Raw genomic sequence first — 19,063 nt, 5'->3', positions numbered from 1 at the left:
CCGCCCCGGAGCCCGAATGGCTCCAAAACCGGCCAGGGCGCGGTTTACAAAGGTGGCCTCTGGGCCCTGACCCCGGAGGGACACAGAAGCCCCACTGTCTCAAGGCCCCCAGAGAAGCCGCCTGACCACAGGCCTTAAGTAGCCTCGGCGACCGCTGCCAGCCTGGAGGGCACGGATGCCGGCGGGGCTTTCCTCAAGTATCCGCATAACGGAACGGGCAGGGGTGGCAGGTGGCCTGGGGCTGCCAGCCCCAGAAGTCAGAGCCAGCATCTTTCTCCTAACAGCCCGAAACCATAGCTTAAAGATGCTGAAACAACTCTGTTCCGATGATCCTTGGAGCCCTTGCACAAGCCAGTCAGGTCCCATCGAAGGTGGTGGTGGACCACATGTCCGCCCGGGAGACCAGCTCTCAGAGCCGCAGGAGCGCCCCCTGGCGGTGCCAACGCCACCCTTCCCTCCCAGCAGGTCCACCCCAGGACCACCAGCTTCCTGGCTCAGACCCGGCTCCCCGCCCCTCCGCGGCCCGCCGGACCCTACAGAGGGAGGCAACCTCCAGAGACAGCAGCCAGGTCGCATGCCCCTTCCCACAGGGTCAGCGAGATAAGCTGCTCCAAGAGCAGCCCAGCGGCCGGCCCCTCCCCCGCATGCCATCAGCAACAACCTGGAACTCAGAGGCTCCTTCTCTTTGGATATTTGGAAGGGGAGAAAGAGAGAGAAACAGAAAAACTCATTCCAACAGGAGGTCTGAAGTTGCCTCCAAAGGTCAAGAATCTTAAGACTTGGCCGTTCTATAAAGAACTGCTTGTCCTCCAAGCCTCCAAGAGAGAAGGCAGTCCAGGGCCCAAGTCCTCTCCCGCCAGAACCTCCTCTCCATCAGCAGTGAGTGACACAGGCACCAACCGGGGTCTGCCCCCCAGGGCAGCAAGCATGTAAGACCTATCAGCAGGTTCTAAAAGCACAGGACCCTTCACTGGGGAGTCACAGGTCCCTGCCTCCTCTGGAGGATTCCTCGCAGGGTTCACATCTCGTTCCATAAAGAACCACAAGCCCAGTTGTTAAGCCAGCTGCTGGCTCTTAACATAAAAGTTCAAACGATCCCATTTACCCCCGTGGTCTGGGCACACACGCTACCACCTGGGCCGCCAGCTCAACCCAGCGGGCTCTGCAGCCCCATTCACTCCTCGCCACTGAGTGACCCCTTCCCAAACCGGCGCTTAGTGACTGACTGACTCTCCCTTCCGCTGCCCCTCTAAGACTGGTGCAGGATAATGAGTAACCACATTGAGGCATTCTGCTGCCACTGTCTGCAGCTGGCACTGGGAGACTCCGGGTATTTAGCTGTGCGTGCATCCCTCTCCTCTCCTTTCAACAACAGAAAGCCAGATCAAAGGGTTCGTGGCCAGCGGTCCGAGTGCAAGACAGACCTCTGTCAGCCTCAGCAGCACATCTGACCATCCATCCATCCACCCTCCTTAACTCAAAACATCTGCAGAGCCCACTTCATCCCCCACCCCCCGTCCACCCCAGGGCTTACCTGTATCCGCTTTCGATGGTGTCCATGGCCCTCGCGCTGGCTGTGGCCCTCAGGGTCTTGCTGGACAAGCCCACCACGGTGGGGGGGAGTTTGCACTTGAAGTCGGCACAAGTCCACTCCTCCTCCTCGTTCAAGGTGGGGAGGTAGCCACACACAAGCCTGAGGCTGCCCAGGCCCCCCTGACTCAGGTAAGCTGGGTTCTCGCCCCCGCTCCCCACGTACTGGAGGCATATGTCCGACGTCAGAAACGTCTGGTAGGCATTCTCCTCCATCAGGGCCTGGACCTCGGTCTGGGCCTGGTCAAACATTACTGAGTCAATCTGCTGCTTCTTGATGCTGTCCCGAATGTACGTCTTGGTGGCAGGTTTCAGCTGCTTGGAGACGATGCTGTTGTTCTCGATGTACCTTTTGTAGATCGCTTTGGCTACTCGTAAAGTTTTGGCATCCTTCAGGTTCATTTGCCGGAATCCATTGCAGGCGAACCAGAAGTCTAAAGTATCCACGCATTTCTCCCGCTCCAGGAAAGTCCGGAAGAGATAAGCACCGTCCTGATCGCCCAGCAAGGAATGCAGAGACTTGGTCCACCTGGTTAGCGGGGAATCCGGGGACGCCCGGCCCTCCGGCTCCCCCAGCCCGCCCTCGTTCCGCCGGGCGCTGGGGGAGACGGGCGGGGCCTTGGCGGCCGGGCCCTTTCCCACGCCCGGCTGGCACGGTGGGGTCTCCCCTTCTTCCCCGGGCACTGGGGGCCGCGGGGCATCCTCGCGGAAGCTGCTGCTGGGGTCTGGGAGCCGAGGCACCAGCACAGCACTGCTCATGGCGAGTGCCTTCTTCTCGCTGAGTTTAGGAATTTTTTTCTTCTTCCAGTTCCTCCCAGCAATCAGCGTGGTCTCTCTTTCTCTCTCAAGTCAGCAGGGACTCATCTGAGCCTCCTTTCTGGGAAGAAAAGGAAGGGGGTGGGGGAGGCAGAGAGAAAAGGGTATTGATATAATCAAAACCAGATCTACCCAACATCAAAGCAAGAAAGTAAACAGGCTTTTCAACTCCTCAAATTCAAATCAAGCAACCCAGCTATCTGCGAGGTGCTCATCTAAAGTATCAGACGCTGCTTTTTCAAAGGCGAAATCTGAGCTCCCCGCTTGGGGGCGGGGGCGGGGAAGGGGCGCGGGGAGGGTGGGAGGTGGGGCAGAGGGCCCGGGAGGTGGAAGACACCGGCTTCCAAAACCCCACCCGGCCCCGGCGCGCGCAGCGCAGCCCGGCGCGCCCCTCCCCTCGCCGGGACAGCACCCACTCCACAGACGCGCGCCCCGAGCCGCCGGGCGGTGCGCAGGTGAAACCAATTTCGGTCAATTTCCCCACGCGGCTCTCAGCACAGATACTCGAGCTCCAAACGTGCCCTTCCCCGGCATCTGGTTCCCATCCCCCCACCTTCCCCTTCCCACTCCTTAAAAATTCAGAAGAGCCTCGACCGAGCAAGCAGCCCGCCCAGCACAGGGAGGGATGGGCTCCCGGACTCCCAGCTGGAACCCCCCCCCCCCACCCCCGCCACCCCCAGATGGAAACGTTCGCTGCGCCCCGCCTCCCGCCAAGAATCCGGCTCAGTCTACACCTCGGTTTTCCCGGTTCCCCGAAACCAGAAATACACTCACTCAGACAAGGCTTTGATCTCCCAACTTTGCCAGAGAGCGGAGAAGCCTCAGGACTCGCCGCCCCCTGCCCCCCGCCCCCCCGGAGCCGTAAACCCTACAAAACCGGATCAGAAACCGTCTCACGCTACCACCGCCTGTGCCAAGAATCCCAAACTCTGCTGACCTCAAGCCTCTTTTTTCCACAAGCAAAAAGTCTTATCTAACCAATAAACCAGCCGCTCACCCCAGCATGGGAAGGATCAAACTCGGGAGAGCGGAGGGGAGGGCTGGGGGGGGCGGGTGGGCGCGACACCGAACCGGAGGCTGGGGGCCCTGGGTGGGCGCGCGGGGCCCCCGCGCGGGGCCTCAGGCCGCCGGTAGCGCCGCGCTGCCCAGGCGGAGGGGAAGGGGGGCGGCCCCGTTACCTGGAAGACGAAGGGGGCCCGAGGGCCGGCTCTCATCGCTGTCGAGCGCCCCCCACCCCGGCTCGTCCCCCGGCCCCGGTCCACCCCGACCGTCCGGAGCCCCGGGAGGTGCTCGCAGCCCTGAGTCCGGGCGCGAGTCGGAGGCGCCCACAGAGAAGCCCGGAACGCGGCGGCCGGTCCAGCAATGGCGACGCGGAGGCTCGGCCTCTCCGCACGAGGGGCCGGGGCGGCCGGGGCGCGGGGCCGGCGGCAAGAGGGACGCGGGGAACGCAGGCGCCCCGGGCTCGGGCCGCTCCGGCGCGCAGACTGAGCCTCGGCCGGCGATCGGGGCCCCTCTGCGCCGACCGGGGGCTGGAGGGGAGGAGGGGAGGGGAGGAGAGAGCGGCGGGAGGGGGCGGGGGAGGGGGCGCCGCCGCCCTTTCATCCCACCTCCCAAAGGCGCCCCGGCGCACTCTCGCACCCCGACTCCTACCCAGCGCCGCCCCGGCGCGACACCCCCGGGGGAGGGGGGTCTGCCCCCGCTCCGCCCCCGCCGATCGCTCGAGTCTCTCCGCCCGGCCCCCGCCACCCCGGCCGAGCCCCCTGGAGCGCCGGGCGCCGCGCCCGCCACCCCTCTGCGCGCCCGCCCGGAGCGCGCCCCGAAATAGCCGGCCTGCCCACTTCAAAGGGCCGCCCGGCACATCAAAGCGCGCGGGCTGCCCGCCGCCGCGGCCTCACACTCACCAGGGGTCCGCGCGCGCGCTCCGCGCCCAGACCTCGCGGGCGCCCCGGGCAGGGCCCCTGCCCCGGCCCCCGGATCGGCTCGCCGCGGCGGCCCCAGGCCCCCCCGGGCCGGACCCAGCGTCGGGGAGCATGGGGAGGCGCGCGGCCGGGGAGGGAGTGCGGGGAGCCCGGCGGCGAGGGAGGCGGCGGCGGCGGCGGCGCGCCCGGCCGCCCCGCGTCTGCGGAAGATCCGAGTGGGCCTCGCCCCGCCGCGGCCGCCCTGGCCCCCCGGCCACGCCGGCCGGGCTTTCGACGCGGGCGCCGCTTCCAGCAGCCGCTCCGCGCACCCCACGTCCTCCCGGCGCTTCCAACAAAAACTGCGCCGCGGACCTCACTGAGCACTTCAAAGGCGCGGGCCGGCGCACGGTCCTGAAAGGGAGGTAAGCGCCCGGCGCGCCCGCGCCGCCCCCGGGCCCCCGCCGCCCCTCTGCGCGCCCGGCCTGCTCGCGGCCCCCTCCCCGGCCCACCCCCCCCCGCCCCCGGCCGGGCCGGAGCCCCTCCCGCCCCCGGCGCCCGCGACGCCGCCGGGCGCGCCCTCGGCCCCGGCCCGGGGGGCCCGCGGGGCAGCCGCTCGGCCGGGGCCGCGCCTCCGTCCCACCTTTCAGAGCGCAGCCGGCGGCGGGGGACCCGGGCGCCCCGGGCCCGGGGCGGCCCCGCGATTCATGGCTGCGAGCGCTTCTCTTCACTTCCCGGCGCCCGGCGGTACCGAGTTGCCAGGACCTGATCAAAGCGCCGCCGGCCCCGCGCGCCCGCCCCGCCGCCCTGATCCCGCCGCGCCAATCCCCGCCGCGCTCGGCCGGCCCGCGCCGCCCGCCTTAAAGGGGCCGCGCCCGGCCCGCCCCGCCGGGCCCCCGCGGCCGCCCGCGCCCGGCCCGAGTTCTGGTTCCGCCTCTCAAGTGCTCTGGCCTTTTTGCTCCGGCTTCCTCCGCCAGCCTGTCCCAGTCCTCCCCAGCTCGGGAAAGCAACAGTTTATTGTAGCATCCTGGCCATTCTGAGAACTGCAAGCAGGCAGATTTTTTTTTTTTTTCCTTTTCTATCATCAAACACTTTTCTACCTCTGTACAAGTTTCCCTGGGAATTTGGGCTTAGAGAAGCTTGTAAAAAAATAAAAATAAAAATAAGAGTGCTAGACCAGGGGCGGACGGCTAAGTGTCGTAGGAGGAACGCAGGCCTGCACCAGAAGTCGTGCGTGCTGTGATAGGACCCCGCGTGCCTGGGTCGGTGGGTGTGTGAAGATGGTGTGAATCTGCCTGCAGAGGCCTGGGGGCTGGAGGTGGGCCCAGAAGCCTCCCTGGGAAGCCAGCCTCAACTCCCTGCAGATTTTAACCCCACATTCCCGACCTGGCCATCAGGACCCTCCCAGCGGGTACACCCCCATCTTTCGGTATCAGCTGCATCCCCCACTCTCCGGATGTTGCATATTAAACAGACACAGGATGTCTTTTCCCCCATGGACTCTCAGTGCTAATGTAGTGAAAACTCCTCACCCCACCATCACCTCTCAGTACCCCCAACATCCACCCAACAACCGTCTCGCTTAGAATAATGAGAAAATATACCACAAACCCAGAACATTGTTTATTTACGCATCTATTGGATCTCTCAAATGAGCTAATAATTGATTTTTCCTCCTCTTAAAAAACACAAAGGTGGAGCCCAGACTTGCTGCAGAAGGGGGGAGAGGAGAGCTTGGCATCCTCAGTCATCGAAGCACTGGCTTTCCACCTCTACTGTTTCTTTATTTACGTTCTTAGTGAATTGAATGGAGGGCAAATCCTTCCCAATGCAGAGGGGCCTTGAACCTTCATCAGGCCATTAGGACTTCAAAACACGCAAGAAACAGGTTTCTCTGACTGCGTAGGTTTCTGCAGGGAGAGAGGAAGAGGGGGCGTGCCGTGACCTGCTGTGCCCGCAGAGATGCTCCCAGGCTGTGACCAGGGCCCAGAGCCCCTGCAGGTTGAGCCCCCAGGGCTTTGCCCTCCCCAAGACCTGCCTCTCTGTGTCCACGCTCTGCTCCTCAGGCTCACCTCCCAGGTGGCCAGGCTGGCGTGAAGCCAGTGGTCCAAGGCCAGGAAACCCATGGCCACTTTGGGGCAGACCAGTGAACAAGAGTGGCCAGATGAGTTAGCTCTGGATTGGGACCTGCTGCTGCTGGGTGTGAGAACGCTGGAAGCCAGTCCTCGTCTCCCCAGCCTTTCAGAACGCTGCACACCCCCTCAGGGAACTGTAGGAGAGCCCGGAGCTGTCCGGGGGTTCCCAGGAGCCTTTCGGCCACAGAGGGTGTGAATCTAGGACCAGAAGTGTATGCGGAAGGGGATGCATTGCCATAAGCATCTACAATATAAACAACAGCAGCGCATGTGTGTGCATGTGTGTGTGCACAACGTACACACACACACACACAATGTGGGGGAGTGCAAACTCCAAAATCAAAATAAACAGCGATCAGGAAGAGGAAGCTCTAAAAGGCAGTGGGCACTCAGTCTTCACGGGTGGCTCTCCTCCCCCCCAGCTGCCACCCCCTCCCACCCTGCACAGCCCCCTGGCCCCAACCATCCCAGGCTTGGCTTTCACCAAAGGGCTCGCCCTCTGTTCCCTATGAGCCCAGGACTGGGCCGCAGGAGCAAGGGCGGGTTCCGCTTGGCGCTCTCAGCAGTGAGCACTTGGAGAGCCCGGTTTCCAGAACAGGTGCTCGGTCACCTTGGGCCAGCGCCTCCCCCCACTCCCCCGCCCTGTCCCCTGGTGGTACATTTAGCGCTGGGGCTGGGCCAAGGGCCCAGAAGCCAGGAGCCCCTCAAGCCCCCGGGTCCCCGACTACTTGTTGATGATATTTCTGGAGGAGGAGCCAAAGCGCCCTGCTTCTCCCCAGCCCCTTTCTCAAGATAGCACAGTTTTCCATTTTCCCCTTCTCCCTGGCAGCCGCAGCGTCATGTGACTGGTTGTAATCCTGCACGGTTGCCTGGAAACTGGAAAGCAAGGTGATGGATTTCTGCACATGCTCACTGCCCCTGCTTTGAAGACAAGCCCTACGGAGGATCAACAGCCCACTTGGCCTAAGCGCAGACAAGTTTAATAAAGCAGAGAGTAATTCTTTTCTGGAATTAGGTACCGGGCTGAAATCCTAGAATCCCAGAAAATGCAGGGCTCCCTGTGAGGCACCTGGCCAGATCTCCAATCTTGAGTCAGCTAGACAAAACCTCCTGAGGGGGCAGAGGGGGGGAAGTCACACCAGCTGCGACTTCAGAGCAGCTCAGACCCAGGACATTGCTCTCGAAGAGTCAGTGACTCTGTCTGTCTTTTATTTCTTTGGAAAACTGCCACCTTAGACAATGCAGCTTTGTGTGGGGAGGGGGTGGAGAGACATGCAGGTAATGTTTCTAGAAACTGCAGGTCACCCAGCTGCTCTGAGGCCCTGTGTTTACCTGTAAAGTGGAGGGGACACCCCTCCAAAGGCTGTTGTGTGGAGGCACCACACTGGACACCCACGGCAGCCTCTGCAGTCCCTGTTTCCTCAATAGCCTGTTAGCTGTTCTGGGAAGTAACTCCCATCTCTGGAGCAGTGATGCCCTCCAATTAGGGGCTTCTGGCCTAGGGGGCTGGAAACCGAGCAGGGGGTGCCTGCAGAGGGGACCCCCAGCCTCTGCTGTCCTCCTGGGAGAGGGGCAGGGCTCGGCGCAAAGGGGTCTGTGCTGTCGGCTAGCTCTCAGAGGCCTCGTACCCAGGACCCCAGAGAAACAGCAGCAGCTGCAGGCTTCCCTGGTGGTTCAGTGGTTAGGGCTCTCTGCGTCCAATGCAGGGGTTGCGGGTTCGATCCCTGGTTGGGGAACTAAAACCCTATGGTGGCTCAGCAGTAAAGAGTCCACCTGCAGTGCAGAAGACGCAGGTTCCATCCCTGGGTCGGGAGGATCCCCTGGAGGAGGACATGGTAACCCACTCCAGTATTCTTGCCTGGAGAATCCCAAGGACAGAGGAGCCTGGCAGGCTACAGCCCGTGGGGTTGCAAAGAATCAGACGTGACTGAGCAACTAAACAACAGTGTATCTTTGGCAGCGTCTTCCATCCAGGGGAGGCCTTAAAATGGGGTCTAATCTAACCCATCATTTAAGAGATGAGGAAATTGAAGCAAAGAGGAAGGGAGATCTTCCCCGGGTTCCTTGGCCCACTCCCAAGCTGAGCTAGAACCCTCAAGTCCATCCCCTCTGCTCCACACTATGGTCACCAGATCTGGGCAGTTCACCCTGGGTCCTTGGCTTCTATAACAGGACGGATAAATATCATTTCATGAAAAGAACATTGTAAATCAACTATACTCCCAATAAAGTTAAAAGAAATAAATCACCAACTTAAGTGATACCCCCCCCCAAAAAAAAAAGCCGAAAAAGTCATCAGCCATCTTAATTAGTACAATTTACTTTACAATGTAAGAATAATTTGGAATGCGGTCCTAAAGCATCATTGCTGGGCTTGAGCTGGAAATGCCAAGGAAGCACATTCGTTTGGCTCCAACCAATGGGCGGCCTTGACCCAGAAGTGGGCTCCCTCTGTGGCTCCTGGGCGATGCTGCCAAGCCTTCAGTGGTGACAGGTGTTTCCACGGCGACTCTGTGGGGTGGGTGCAGCTGAGGGTGGGGTGGAGCCCTCAGAGTCTGGGAGGAGGAAGGGAGTGGGAAAAGGTGGGCTCTGCTTCCTCCCCCTCGGGAGGGGAGGGGGTGGGAATGGCAAGGTGGGGATTTTCAAGCCACAGGCGAAAAAGTGAGGTCTTAGGCAGCAGTTTGGAGGAGAAACCTATTTTTAATAAAAATGATCATCTTCATTCTCTTCAATTTAGAATGAAATTAAGCTAAACAGTCAATCCTGAAGGAAATCAACCCCGAATATCCACTGGAAGGGCTGATGCTTAAGCTGAAGCTCCAATACCTTGGCTACCTGATGCAAAGAGCCGACTCATTGGAAAAGACCCTGATGCTGGGAAAGATTGAAGGCGGGAGGAGAAGGGGACGACAGAGATGGCTGGATGGCATCATCGACATGATGGACATGAGTTTGAGCAAGCTCCAGGAGCTGGTGAAGGACAGGGAGGCCTGGCGTGCTGCAGTCCATGGGGCTGCAAAGAGTCAGACAAACAACAACAAAGCTAAACAATAATGTAAAACTTCCTGATCTGATTTACCTTCAGGCGCTTTTACTATTTACTATAAATGGAGCTAGAAACTGCGGCCATGGCTGGCATCCCACCAGGAGTTTTCAGGGAGGTGGGCTTTCAGGAGCTTGTCACCAGAAGAGACCATCCATAGTCAAACAAATCCAGAAAGAGGTTCTGATTTTTGAAGTTCTCGCCTCCTGAGTGTCCAGCAGATACAAACACACAAAGGCTGTTTTCAGAAAAGGAAGTGAAAGACAGATAGGAAAAAAAAGTCCCTGAAGTCAGCATTCCAACTGGCAACACGTGAAACTTTGTAAGTAAATAGGTCTGTGTTCCTGAGCGGCGGCCCTCCGTGGGCCTTCTTGTGTTCTGCCCCTGAAGTTTTGTCCTGCTCCCTTTAAACAGCTGCTGGAAGGGGCAGTTGTCCCGGGCTTGAGATCAGTCCCCTTGTTCCTGCATGTCAGTGTCTCTTCATTTGTCCTCGGCATCTCTGCCTGACGCTCGGTGCCTCCCTGGCTCTGAAGGGCTGGCTACATGGCCCGGGATGCTCGGCAGGGCCGTGGGCTGCCCCGGAGCACCTGGGAGGTTCTGGATTTGTTTCTGTTGAGGCTTCCCGATGACACGTCCTGGGTGATGCTTTAGCGAGGTCCTCATCCCGTCTCCTGGGCCTCAGAGCTCTGGCTCCAGAAGGCTGCCTGCTGTCCTTCAAGAGGCGTCTACAGGTGCGCCGGTGAGGGGCGTCCTGCCTGGGGAGTCCCGGGCCTTCCTGGGTGCGCGCCTGCAGCACTCCTGTTCTCAAGTCCCGCTGGCTTCTTCGGGATGACCCTCTAACGGTGGCCGCCTCCCTTTCTGGGCTCCTCCCTGTCGGGTGTCTTCCTCTTTCCATCCACAGCTCCGAGCCCATCTCTCCAGGGATCAGGGCCTCCCAGCCCTCCAGCCCCACCTCTTCACCAGCCTCCTTCATCCTCCCCATCCTGGACCACTGGCCACAGATGGCTAGAATTTAACACCGTTCAAATGGAACCACCTTTGTCTCTCGTAGAAGCCAGGCGGCCTCTGTCAGGCAGTGATCCTGCGTCCCCTGCCGCCTCCGAGCGAAACCTGGGCCAGTCCAAGCTCTTCTCCCTCACGTGCGCCCACCCAGCGTCCAGCCCTGATGCTTCTGTCTCCTAAAATCTCCCCAAATCACCACCTTCTCCCCGTATCTGCCACTACCACATGGCTCTGGCCCTTCTCTCTTGCCAGGAGCAGCAGCATGTCCTACCTAGCTGTCCCCCGGGCCTGCAGTTTCCAGTCCCTGCCTGGGGCCCTTAGGTGATGCTGCGAAGAGAGTGCGAGGCGCTCTCCAGCTGACTGTGTCCTTCCCACCTTCAGATTCCCCCCCAACCCCGGCTGCACATGACCTTCGGTCAGGCCCAAAACCCTGTGTGAGGCGATGGGGTGGTCGGCCGGGCTGGCCTCCAGTTGCGTGTCCACCTCACACGGAGCTTCCATTCCCCTTCCTCACAGGAGTCCCCTGCTGGCCGGCCGCCCCTCCGGCTTCTTTAGGCCTGATCCCTCTTCCCCGGACTGGAGAACCTCCTCCCGCTGTCATGGCGCTGGTGGCAACCTGGAGCTGAACTCACCCCCACCTCCTCTGGGTCTGCCCACTCAGCCACGGACCCAGGATGCAGGGGCCACGCTCTAGCACACTCGCATCCCTCAGCCCAGCCCCTCCCAGGCACCAAGTCAGGACTTGATAAATGGCTGAACCATACTGTAGACAGAGGTGGTAGTGAAGGAGGGAACTGGGGACCATCCGCCTGGACCGAGACGCCGGTCTCAGAAGTGCCCTCCCCAGGGTCCAGCCTTTAGTCCTGAGTCAGGACAGCTATTGATGAGATGAGGATGAGATGGTTGGATGGCATCACCGACTCAATGGACATGGGGTTTCAGTAAATTCCGGGAGTTGGTGATGGACAGGGAGGCCTGGTGTGCTGCAGTCCACGGGGTCGCAAAGAGCTGGACGGACTGAGCGACTGAAAGCCATCAACCGCGAGAGGATGTCCCCTGAACAGACGCAGAGAAATGACCTGCACATCAGGTATGCCTGTGCTTACCCAATGGCTTCTTAGCAAAAAACATTAGTATCCCACCCAGAAATTAAAATGTGAGACCTGAACCTCACTCCTGTACCAATGTTCTCTTGATAACCATTGCCCCATAACTTCAGCACAGAACAAGTCACACTAATGTACTGAAAGTGTGAAGTCCGTCTTGGTAATACCAAGCAACCACCCCAATGCTTAGAAAACGCCGGGAAAAAATTGAGTGGGACAAACACACTGTGTGCTGGCCAGCTCATCAGACAAGAAGACCCGGAGAAGATGCCACCAGCTTCACAGAAGACGAGGCCAGAGGACCGGCTCCCAGCTGATAATACTGCTGCTTCCCCTCCCCCGAAGGGAGTATGTCTTTTTTGCAGAATTGACAAATTTTTTTTCAAGAAGATCAGAACGTTTCACATGAATCCATCAATTCACAAATCAGATAGTGATCAACGCCTGGTGGCTTGATTTGGGGGCCAGAAAATTCAGCCACCAGAAGGGGTGAGTGAGGGGCCCCGCCCTGCCCCCGCCTCTGTTCCAAGGTCAGGGGAGACCTGCGACCCCTGGGCCAGGTGTGGGGGCAGGTGTGAGACGGCTGCCCGCTGCCTGCTGGGTGGGGTGGCTGGCGGAGGGGTGTGCCGTCTTCCTGGGGGACTTTGGCCCCCGGAGGAGCCCCCGGCTGCAGGACGGTTTCTAGAGGCCAAGACCACAAGGCCAGCCTGGGTGAGCTCTGCCGCGGGAGCTGCGGGGTGGGGAGGCCCTTTTCCTCGGGGGCGGTGGGCTTCCTCAGGCCCTCAGCTGGTGCAGCCAAACTTGACTTTTCTGAGAGCGTCCTGGCCCCGGCCAGCACACCCCGGGGTCTGACCTTTTGGCCCACCAGGGGCCTCCTCGCCCCACCCCTTAGCCAGCCCTAGGGTGGCCGGACTCTGGATTTCCCTGAGAAAAGGTGTCAACATTCAACTCTACAAGACAATGGAGGGGCCTGCCTGCCCTTTGGCAGGGAGCTCCCCCCAGAAGGGCCTGTTCTGGGGAGCCAGGACTGGAAGAGGGTGGGCATCTCCGGGTGCAGCACGGGAGGAAGGGAAGCGGCTCAGGGAGGCTTTCCCCGAGCCGCTTCCCCTTCGAGACCCAGCGCCGCGTTCCCTTACTTCGTGCAGCTATCAGGCAGGAGAAGCCGGGGCACAAGGGGGGGCTCCCGTCGCCTCAGAGGCCGGGGAGCCTGAACCCTGCAGTCTCCCCAGGAGTGGGTGGACCCTGGGGCTCCCCAGGTGGCGCGAGTGGTAAAGAAACTGCCCGTGCAGGACCCCAAAGAGACGTGGGCTCAGTCCCGGGCTCGGGAAGATCCCCTGGAGGGGGGCACGTGCCTGGAGAAAGCCCGTGGACAGAGGAGCCCGGCGGGCCACAGTCCTTGGGGGCGCAAAGAGTCAGACTCAGCAACTGAACAACAGCCCCAAAGCCGGGTCAGGAGGCGCATGTGCCCTGTGGGGACCCGGCCTGGGGGGCCGCCTCCGGTTCCCGCTGGGTCCTCATTGGCTGTTTCGTCTCCATCCGCCGACCCGCCTGTCTGTTCTGCATGCGCTGTGCCCAGGGGTTCCTGGCCCCATAAAATTTCACGTCCTGGTTTATAAGTTGTTTCACCTATAAACATGCTCTTTGAGGTGGGCCTCCCCAGGGGCGCCCAAGGCAGGGGAAACAGGACACGGGCACACAAAGAGGCAGGGAGTCACGGCCTCCCGATTGCAGACTGCCACTGCCCACCTTCCGCACGCGGCCGGTGCCGGCTGTGTCCGGCATATGAGGGCGCTAGGTCTGTCCAAGGCTGCTCATCAGGACGGCCTGACCTCCATGAGCCCCCAGAGCTGCAAACCGAGCCTCGCACGGCTCTCAAATGCAACGCAGTGGAATGAAGCGAGGACCAGAGGAGTCGGGGTAAGAAGCAACAACACACACTGGACTCGGGAGTCAGGAAGGCAAATCCCGCTTCAAATCCTGACCCACCACTGTCGAGCTGAGACCTTGAATAAGCCATATCCATCCGTCATCTATCTATCCATCTATTAATACTATCTATCTGTCATCTATCTGCCTATCTATCCACCCGTCTATCTATCCGTCTATCTGTGTGCTTAGTCGCTCAGTCGAGTCTGACTCTTTCCAACCCCATGGACTGTAGCCCACCAGGCTCCTCTGTCCGTGGGATTCTCCAGGCAGGAATACTGGAGTGGGTTGCCATGCCCTCCTCCAGGGAATCTTCCCAATCCAGGGATCAAACCCACGTCTCCCACATTGCAGGCGGATTCTTTAATCTGAGCCACCAGGGAAGCTCCATCCGTCTCTCTGCTGCTGCTGCTGCTGCTGCTAAGTCGCTTCAGTCGTGTCCGACTCTGTGCGACCCCAGAGACGGCAGCCCACCAGGCTTCCCCGTCCCTGGGATTCTCCAGGCAAGAACACTGGAGTGGGTTGCCATTTCCTTCTCCAATGCATGAAAGTGAAAAGTCAAAGTGAAGTCACTCAGTCGTGTCCGACTCTAGTGACCCCATGGACTGCATGCAGTCCACCAGGCTCCTCCATCCATGGGATTTTCCAGGCAAAAAGTACTGGAGTGGGGTGCCATTGCCTTCTCCTCCATCTCTCTATTATCTCTCTATTAATCATCTGTCTTCAGTCTCTCTACTATCTGTCTATCCATCATGTATCTACCTATCTTTTATCTATCACTCACCTGTCTAGCCATCCATCCGTTGATCACGGATCCATCTATCATCTCTCTATCCATCTTTTTGAGGCCTCATTTTCCCGTCCACAGTGGAGCTAAGGATCGATAACCACCGTGGAAGCAACAGATTGCCAAGCTGCCTTTTCTGGTTTGTTGCCTGGCTCCAGTCCTGGGCACCGCACCGCCTCGGGATGTTATGAGAGCCAAGATGAGGGACGCGAAGTGCCCGTCACAGAGACCCACAGGGCGACCAGAGCTGGAGCGCCTTCTCCCCTCTCGGGGTGTGAGGCCAGGGCACCGGTCCTGGGGGCCCAGGCAGGGTGACCACCCCCGGGCAGTAAGCGCAGGTGCGGCTGAGTCAGGCCTGGACTCCGCGGGGCCGCAGGGACCCCAGGGGCTCCAAGGCCTGTCCGTCCGCTGAGCACAAGCGGGTCCATGTCCTCCTTGACGCCATCTCCCCTCGCAGAGGCGGCGGCGGCGGGACCTTCAGGCCGAGGGCAGTAACTGGGCCCTAAAGAGGCCCGGCCGCCATAGACCAGAGATGGGTCCCGAGCCCGCTTCCTTTCTGGTGAAAGGCCTCAAGGGCTCGGGAGCCACTGTGACTTCCGAGTCTGGTCCTTGCAACTGGGATGTTTGAGGCCTCAGCTCAGAGTCCACGGAGACAGAGATGATCACGGCAGGGCCGGAAAGACTGGGAGGGGCCGTCCCGCCCCAGGCAAGAGATGGTCCACAGGGAGAGACGTGGAGGAGGAGACACCCGGCAGCCTCTCTCCCCTTCAACCACTGCCTTTATCAGCCTACTTTAAAGAACAGGTAACAGGGCGGAACCTGCTACAGCAGAAAACACGAATTCAATCCCCTGTGCAATAGTTCTTAGAAATTTCAAGATGGTGACATGCATGTGTGCTGACTCACTTCAGTCGTGTCTGACTCTGACCCCTTGGACCAGAGCCCTCCAGGCTCCTCTGTCCATGAGGATTCTCCAGGCAAGAAGACTGGAGTGGGTTGCCGTGCCCTCCTGCAGGGCATCCTCCTGACCCAGGGACTGAACTGGCATCTCCCGCACTGCAGGCAGATTCTTTACCACTAGCGCCTGTGAGCTTGCTTCCTCCTGCTGAAATGCAGTAGGATGAAGAGGCCTGGGTGGGCGAAGCAGGGAAAAGAGGAGGGAAGGGCCCCTGGCCCCCTCTGGGGCAGCCGGGGGCAGATGGTGGGCCCCGGGCTGCTGGGAGGACGACGGGGGAGGCTGGGCCGGGGTTGAACCCCAGCTTATCACTGGGAAGCTGTGGGGCCTTGGGCACAGGTTCTGAGCCTCCACGTCCTCTACTATGACGTGGGGCTAAACCACCTTATTCCCGGGAGGGCGAAAGGAGGAGATGGACATAGAAGTCCGTGTAGACAGCAATGTGTGTGCCTCCCTCGACTTAGAGAATCAGGCCGTGCTCTCCCCCAGGAAAACGTCTGAGATGCTCTGGGGAGCCTGCTGGATCTGGGGATGCTGAGCTCAGGCCAGTCACCCCCGGCCAGGCAGGCGGCCAGCTTCCAGGCTCATCTTTGAGTGGGGAGGGTCGCTCCCTCTGCAGACCGTGTCAGCAAGCAAGGCCACCCCAGCCCAGGGAAGGGTGATGGGCTGTGATCAGGTTTGGAAATATGTGTCAAACCCAATTCCAACCAGATGCGGCTGGCCCGCTTCCAGCAGCCGCCTGCCATCCCAGGCCTGGCCAGGGGGAGGCCCATGCCTGGGCAGCCAGGCCTATTTGTTCCCCGAGCCCTCGGGTCCAAACTGACATGCTCACCTCCCTGTTCAGACGGTCTAGGCCACGAGGACCTCAAGGACACAGCGAGCCTGGGCAGAATCCACCTGCCTATCTTCCAGCTGGACGGGCAGGGTGGGGGGCAGCTGGTGAGGAGACACAGTGCAGCCTCCGCGAAGGGGCGCGTGAGCCCAGCCTCCCCACCTCCACCACGGGAAGCGCCCCCCGAGCTGCAGATGGGCCCCCGGCAACCAGCCAGGAAGCCACGCTTTGCTGGGTTAAATATGGTGGCTGAGAAAAACCCAGGCTGCCGCCGCCACCACCCAAAAACCAACCCAGGAAAGAGTGCAGCGTCCCAGCAAGAGTCGAGGGACAGGAAACCCAAATGTTTTGAGTTTAGCTGTTAAGCATAGTTTCCAGCGAGTGTGCTCATGTCTTGAAATGAAACAGATGAAAGCAACATGTGTCGATGGTTGTAGGAAGACAATAATGTCATCAACAGGAAACAGAGAAATTGAGCCCCGAAGCCTCAGCCCAGAGCTTAACTCTTCCCCTGCCCATCCCCAGAGCCTTCTGCGGGAGTCTGGGGGCCTTTCCCCAGGGCGGGGGCCCTGGGAGAGCCCCTGCAAGGGTCATGAGCACCAGAGAAGGACCTGCTTTGGTTCGTAAGGGCTGATGGCCGTGGTGGGTGGGAGAACAGGAGCCCCCAACCCTGGAGCAGCCGGAGGGGGAGCCATGCGGCTTCGCTGTCCTGAGCGGCTGCAAAGCTTTGGCTGTGGGGCCATGGCTATGAGGTCTTGGCCAGGGCAGGGCAGGCAGCTGGCAGAGGTGGCCCAGCCCAGCCAGCGTGTTGGCATTGCAGGGAGGGGGGACCCTGTGGGCCCCAGGAAGCGCTGACAGCTGCCTGGTGGCCAGAGGTGCAGGCAGAGCAGGTGGGGTCTGGGAGACCCCTTCTCACCCAGTCCCCCCACTCAAGACAGAGTAAATGAAGTACACCCACCCCACTAGCCAACCCTCAGAGAATAGGGGGGAAAACGCTGACTCTGGCTCAGCGAGTGAAGAATCTTCCTGCAATGCAGGAGACGCAGGTTCGAGTCTTGTGTTGGGAAGATCCCCTGGAGGAGGAAATGGCAGCCCACTCCAGTGTTCTTGGCTGGAGAATCCTGCGGACGGAGGAGCCTGGCGGGCTGCAGTCCTGTCCTGTGTTGCTGTGCTTAGTCCCTCAGTCGTAGAGTGAGGGGCTTAAGCAACAGATGCTTATTTTCTCACAGGACTGGAGGCTGGAAGTCCAAGATCAAGGTGCTGGAAAGTTTGGCTCCTGACGAGAACTTTCCTACTGAGCCCCTGTGTCCTCGCATGGGAGACAGGACGGAGCTGGTCTCTTTCTTGTCTTAAAAGGGCACTAACACATCATGGGCCCACCCTCACGATCTCATCTAAACCTGATTGCCTCCTAAAGCCCCCCTCCAAATCCCATCATTTCAGGGTTTAGGGGTGCAGTACATGAATTTGACAGGAGACAAGATTCAGTCCACAGCACTGAGTGTGAAGGAGCATCCAGATCAGCCTGATCTAACTCTGCAAGTGGTGGCCCCGTGCCAGCCACCGTCTGAGGCTCAGGAGCTGTGTGGGTGATGGGCAGACCCCGGCTTTGTCTTTCGGGAGCCCTCAGCAAGTGAGAGACCAGCCCAGAGGTGGACGACACGGCACCAGCAGACTGAGGGTCTCAGCGGAGATGCCCGCGGGATTCTGGCTGGGAATAGGGAAAGAGCACCGAGCCCACCCCGGACGTGACAACATGAGGAGGAGGGGGTCCCTGGGAGCGAGATGCAGCCTGCGGAGGGGCTGGGCCCCTGCAGGACCTCCCCCAGGGAGCCCAGGAGGCGGGAGGCCTGCCACGGGGGCATGGCATGGAGCTGGCATGGCCGGATCAAGGGAACCCAATCCTCTGGCCTTGACTTTGAAGAGAAACTTTTCGTCGTTTGGTGGGGAAGCAGTGTCACTGAGCTCTGCTCTAGGAAGTGCCTTCTGTGGATGGTCAGGGACTGGATTCCATGAGGGCTGGGCTTCCAGAAGCCGATGGGAGTCTGCTGTAATCTAAGAGGTTGTCCTTGGTTAGATTGTTGCTGTTGTTCAGTTGCTAAGTTGTGTCCAACTCTTTGAGACCCCACAGACTGCAGCACGCCAGGCTTCCCTGTCCTATACCATCTCCCTGAGTTTGCTCAAACCCATGTCCATCGAGTCGGTAATGCCACCCAACCATCTCATCCTCTGTTGTCCCCTTCTCCTCCTCAGTCTTTCCCAGCATCAGGGTCTTTTCCAGTGAGTCAGTTTTTTGCATTAGGTGGCCAAACTATTGGAGCTTCAGCTTCAGCATCAGTCCTTCCAATGAATATTCATGGTTTCCTTTAGGATGGACTGGTTGGATCTCCTTGCAGTCCAAGGGACTCTCAAGAGTTTTCTCCAACACCACAGTTCAAAAGCATCAATTCTTCGGCCCTCAGCCTTCATTATGATCCAACTCTCACATCCATATATGACTACTGGAAAAATCATAGCTTTGACTATACAGACTTTTGTCAGCAAAGTGATGTCTCTGCTTTTTAATACACTGTCTAGGTTTGTCATAGCTTTTCCTCTAAGGAGCAACTGTCTTTTAGTTTCATGGCTGCAGTCGCCTTGGTTAGCTATTCACACTTGATTTCAGCAACTGCCTTAGGCTGGACTTCCCCGAAGCAGATCTGAGATGGGTGTTCATGCGAACTATTAGGAAACAGTCTTGGGGACAAGGGAGCTGGGGTGTCCATGCCCCTGCTGGCTCAGGGCTGGGGACCACACACTCCAAGCCTGCAGGGTCCCAGCAACTTCCACCAGAGATGCAGGAGGGAAGGCAGAGGGTGAAGCAGGAAGCGGTGGGCACTGAGGCTGGAGAGCAGACACTGAGAGACTGCTAACTGTCCAGTTAGGACGCCACCCAAGGACGCCCCTACAAACCACAGCACCGGCCTGGCCAGGAGT

At 59.9% G+C, this 19,063-nt stretch overlaps 1 protein-coding gene across 5 annotated transcripts in view; it reads right to left on the bottom strand.

Moving 5' to 3' along the window:
• Positions 1–5,137, bottom strand: part of AXIN2 (axin 2) — a 20,997-nt gene extending 15,860 nt beyond the window's left edge. For 2 of the 5 annotated variants that reach the window (XM_025279341.3, XR_006640736.1), the window contains exons 1-2: positions 4,945–5,137; positions 1,535–2,467 (exon numbers count right to left, since the gene is read on the bottom strand). In XM_025279341.3, the coding sequence (XP_025135126.1) occupies positions 1,535–2,349 (815 nt within the window). In that variant the 5' untranslated portion in view covers positions 2,350–2,467; positions 4,945–5,137. Of the gene's footprint in view, positions 1–1,534; positions 2,468–3,584; positions 3,725–4,307; positions 4,446–4,944 lie in introns of those variants that run through there. The other 3 variants (XM_045164729.1, XM_045164727.1, XM_045164728.1) reach the window with 3 other exon arrangements.
• Positions 5,138–19,063: the final 13,926 nt, after the last annotated feature.

This window comes from Bubalus bubalis, chromosome 3 (assembly GCF_019923935.1).
Source record: "Bubalus bubalis isolate 160015118507 breed Murrah chromosome 3, NDDB_SH_1, whole genome shotgun sequence".
NCBI classification, from domain to species: Eukaryota; Metazoa; Chordata; class Mammalia; order Artiodactyla; family Bovidae; genus Bubalus; species Bubalus bubalis.
The sequence above is the reverse complement of the archived record's forward strand: the minus strand, read 5'-3'. Positions and strand labels throughout refer to the sequence as shown.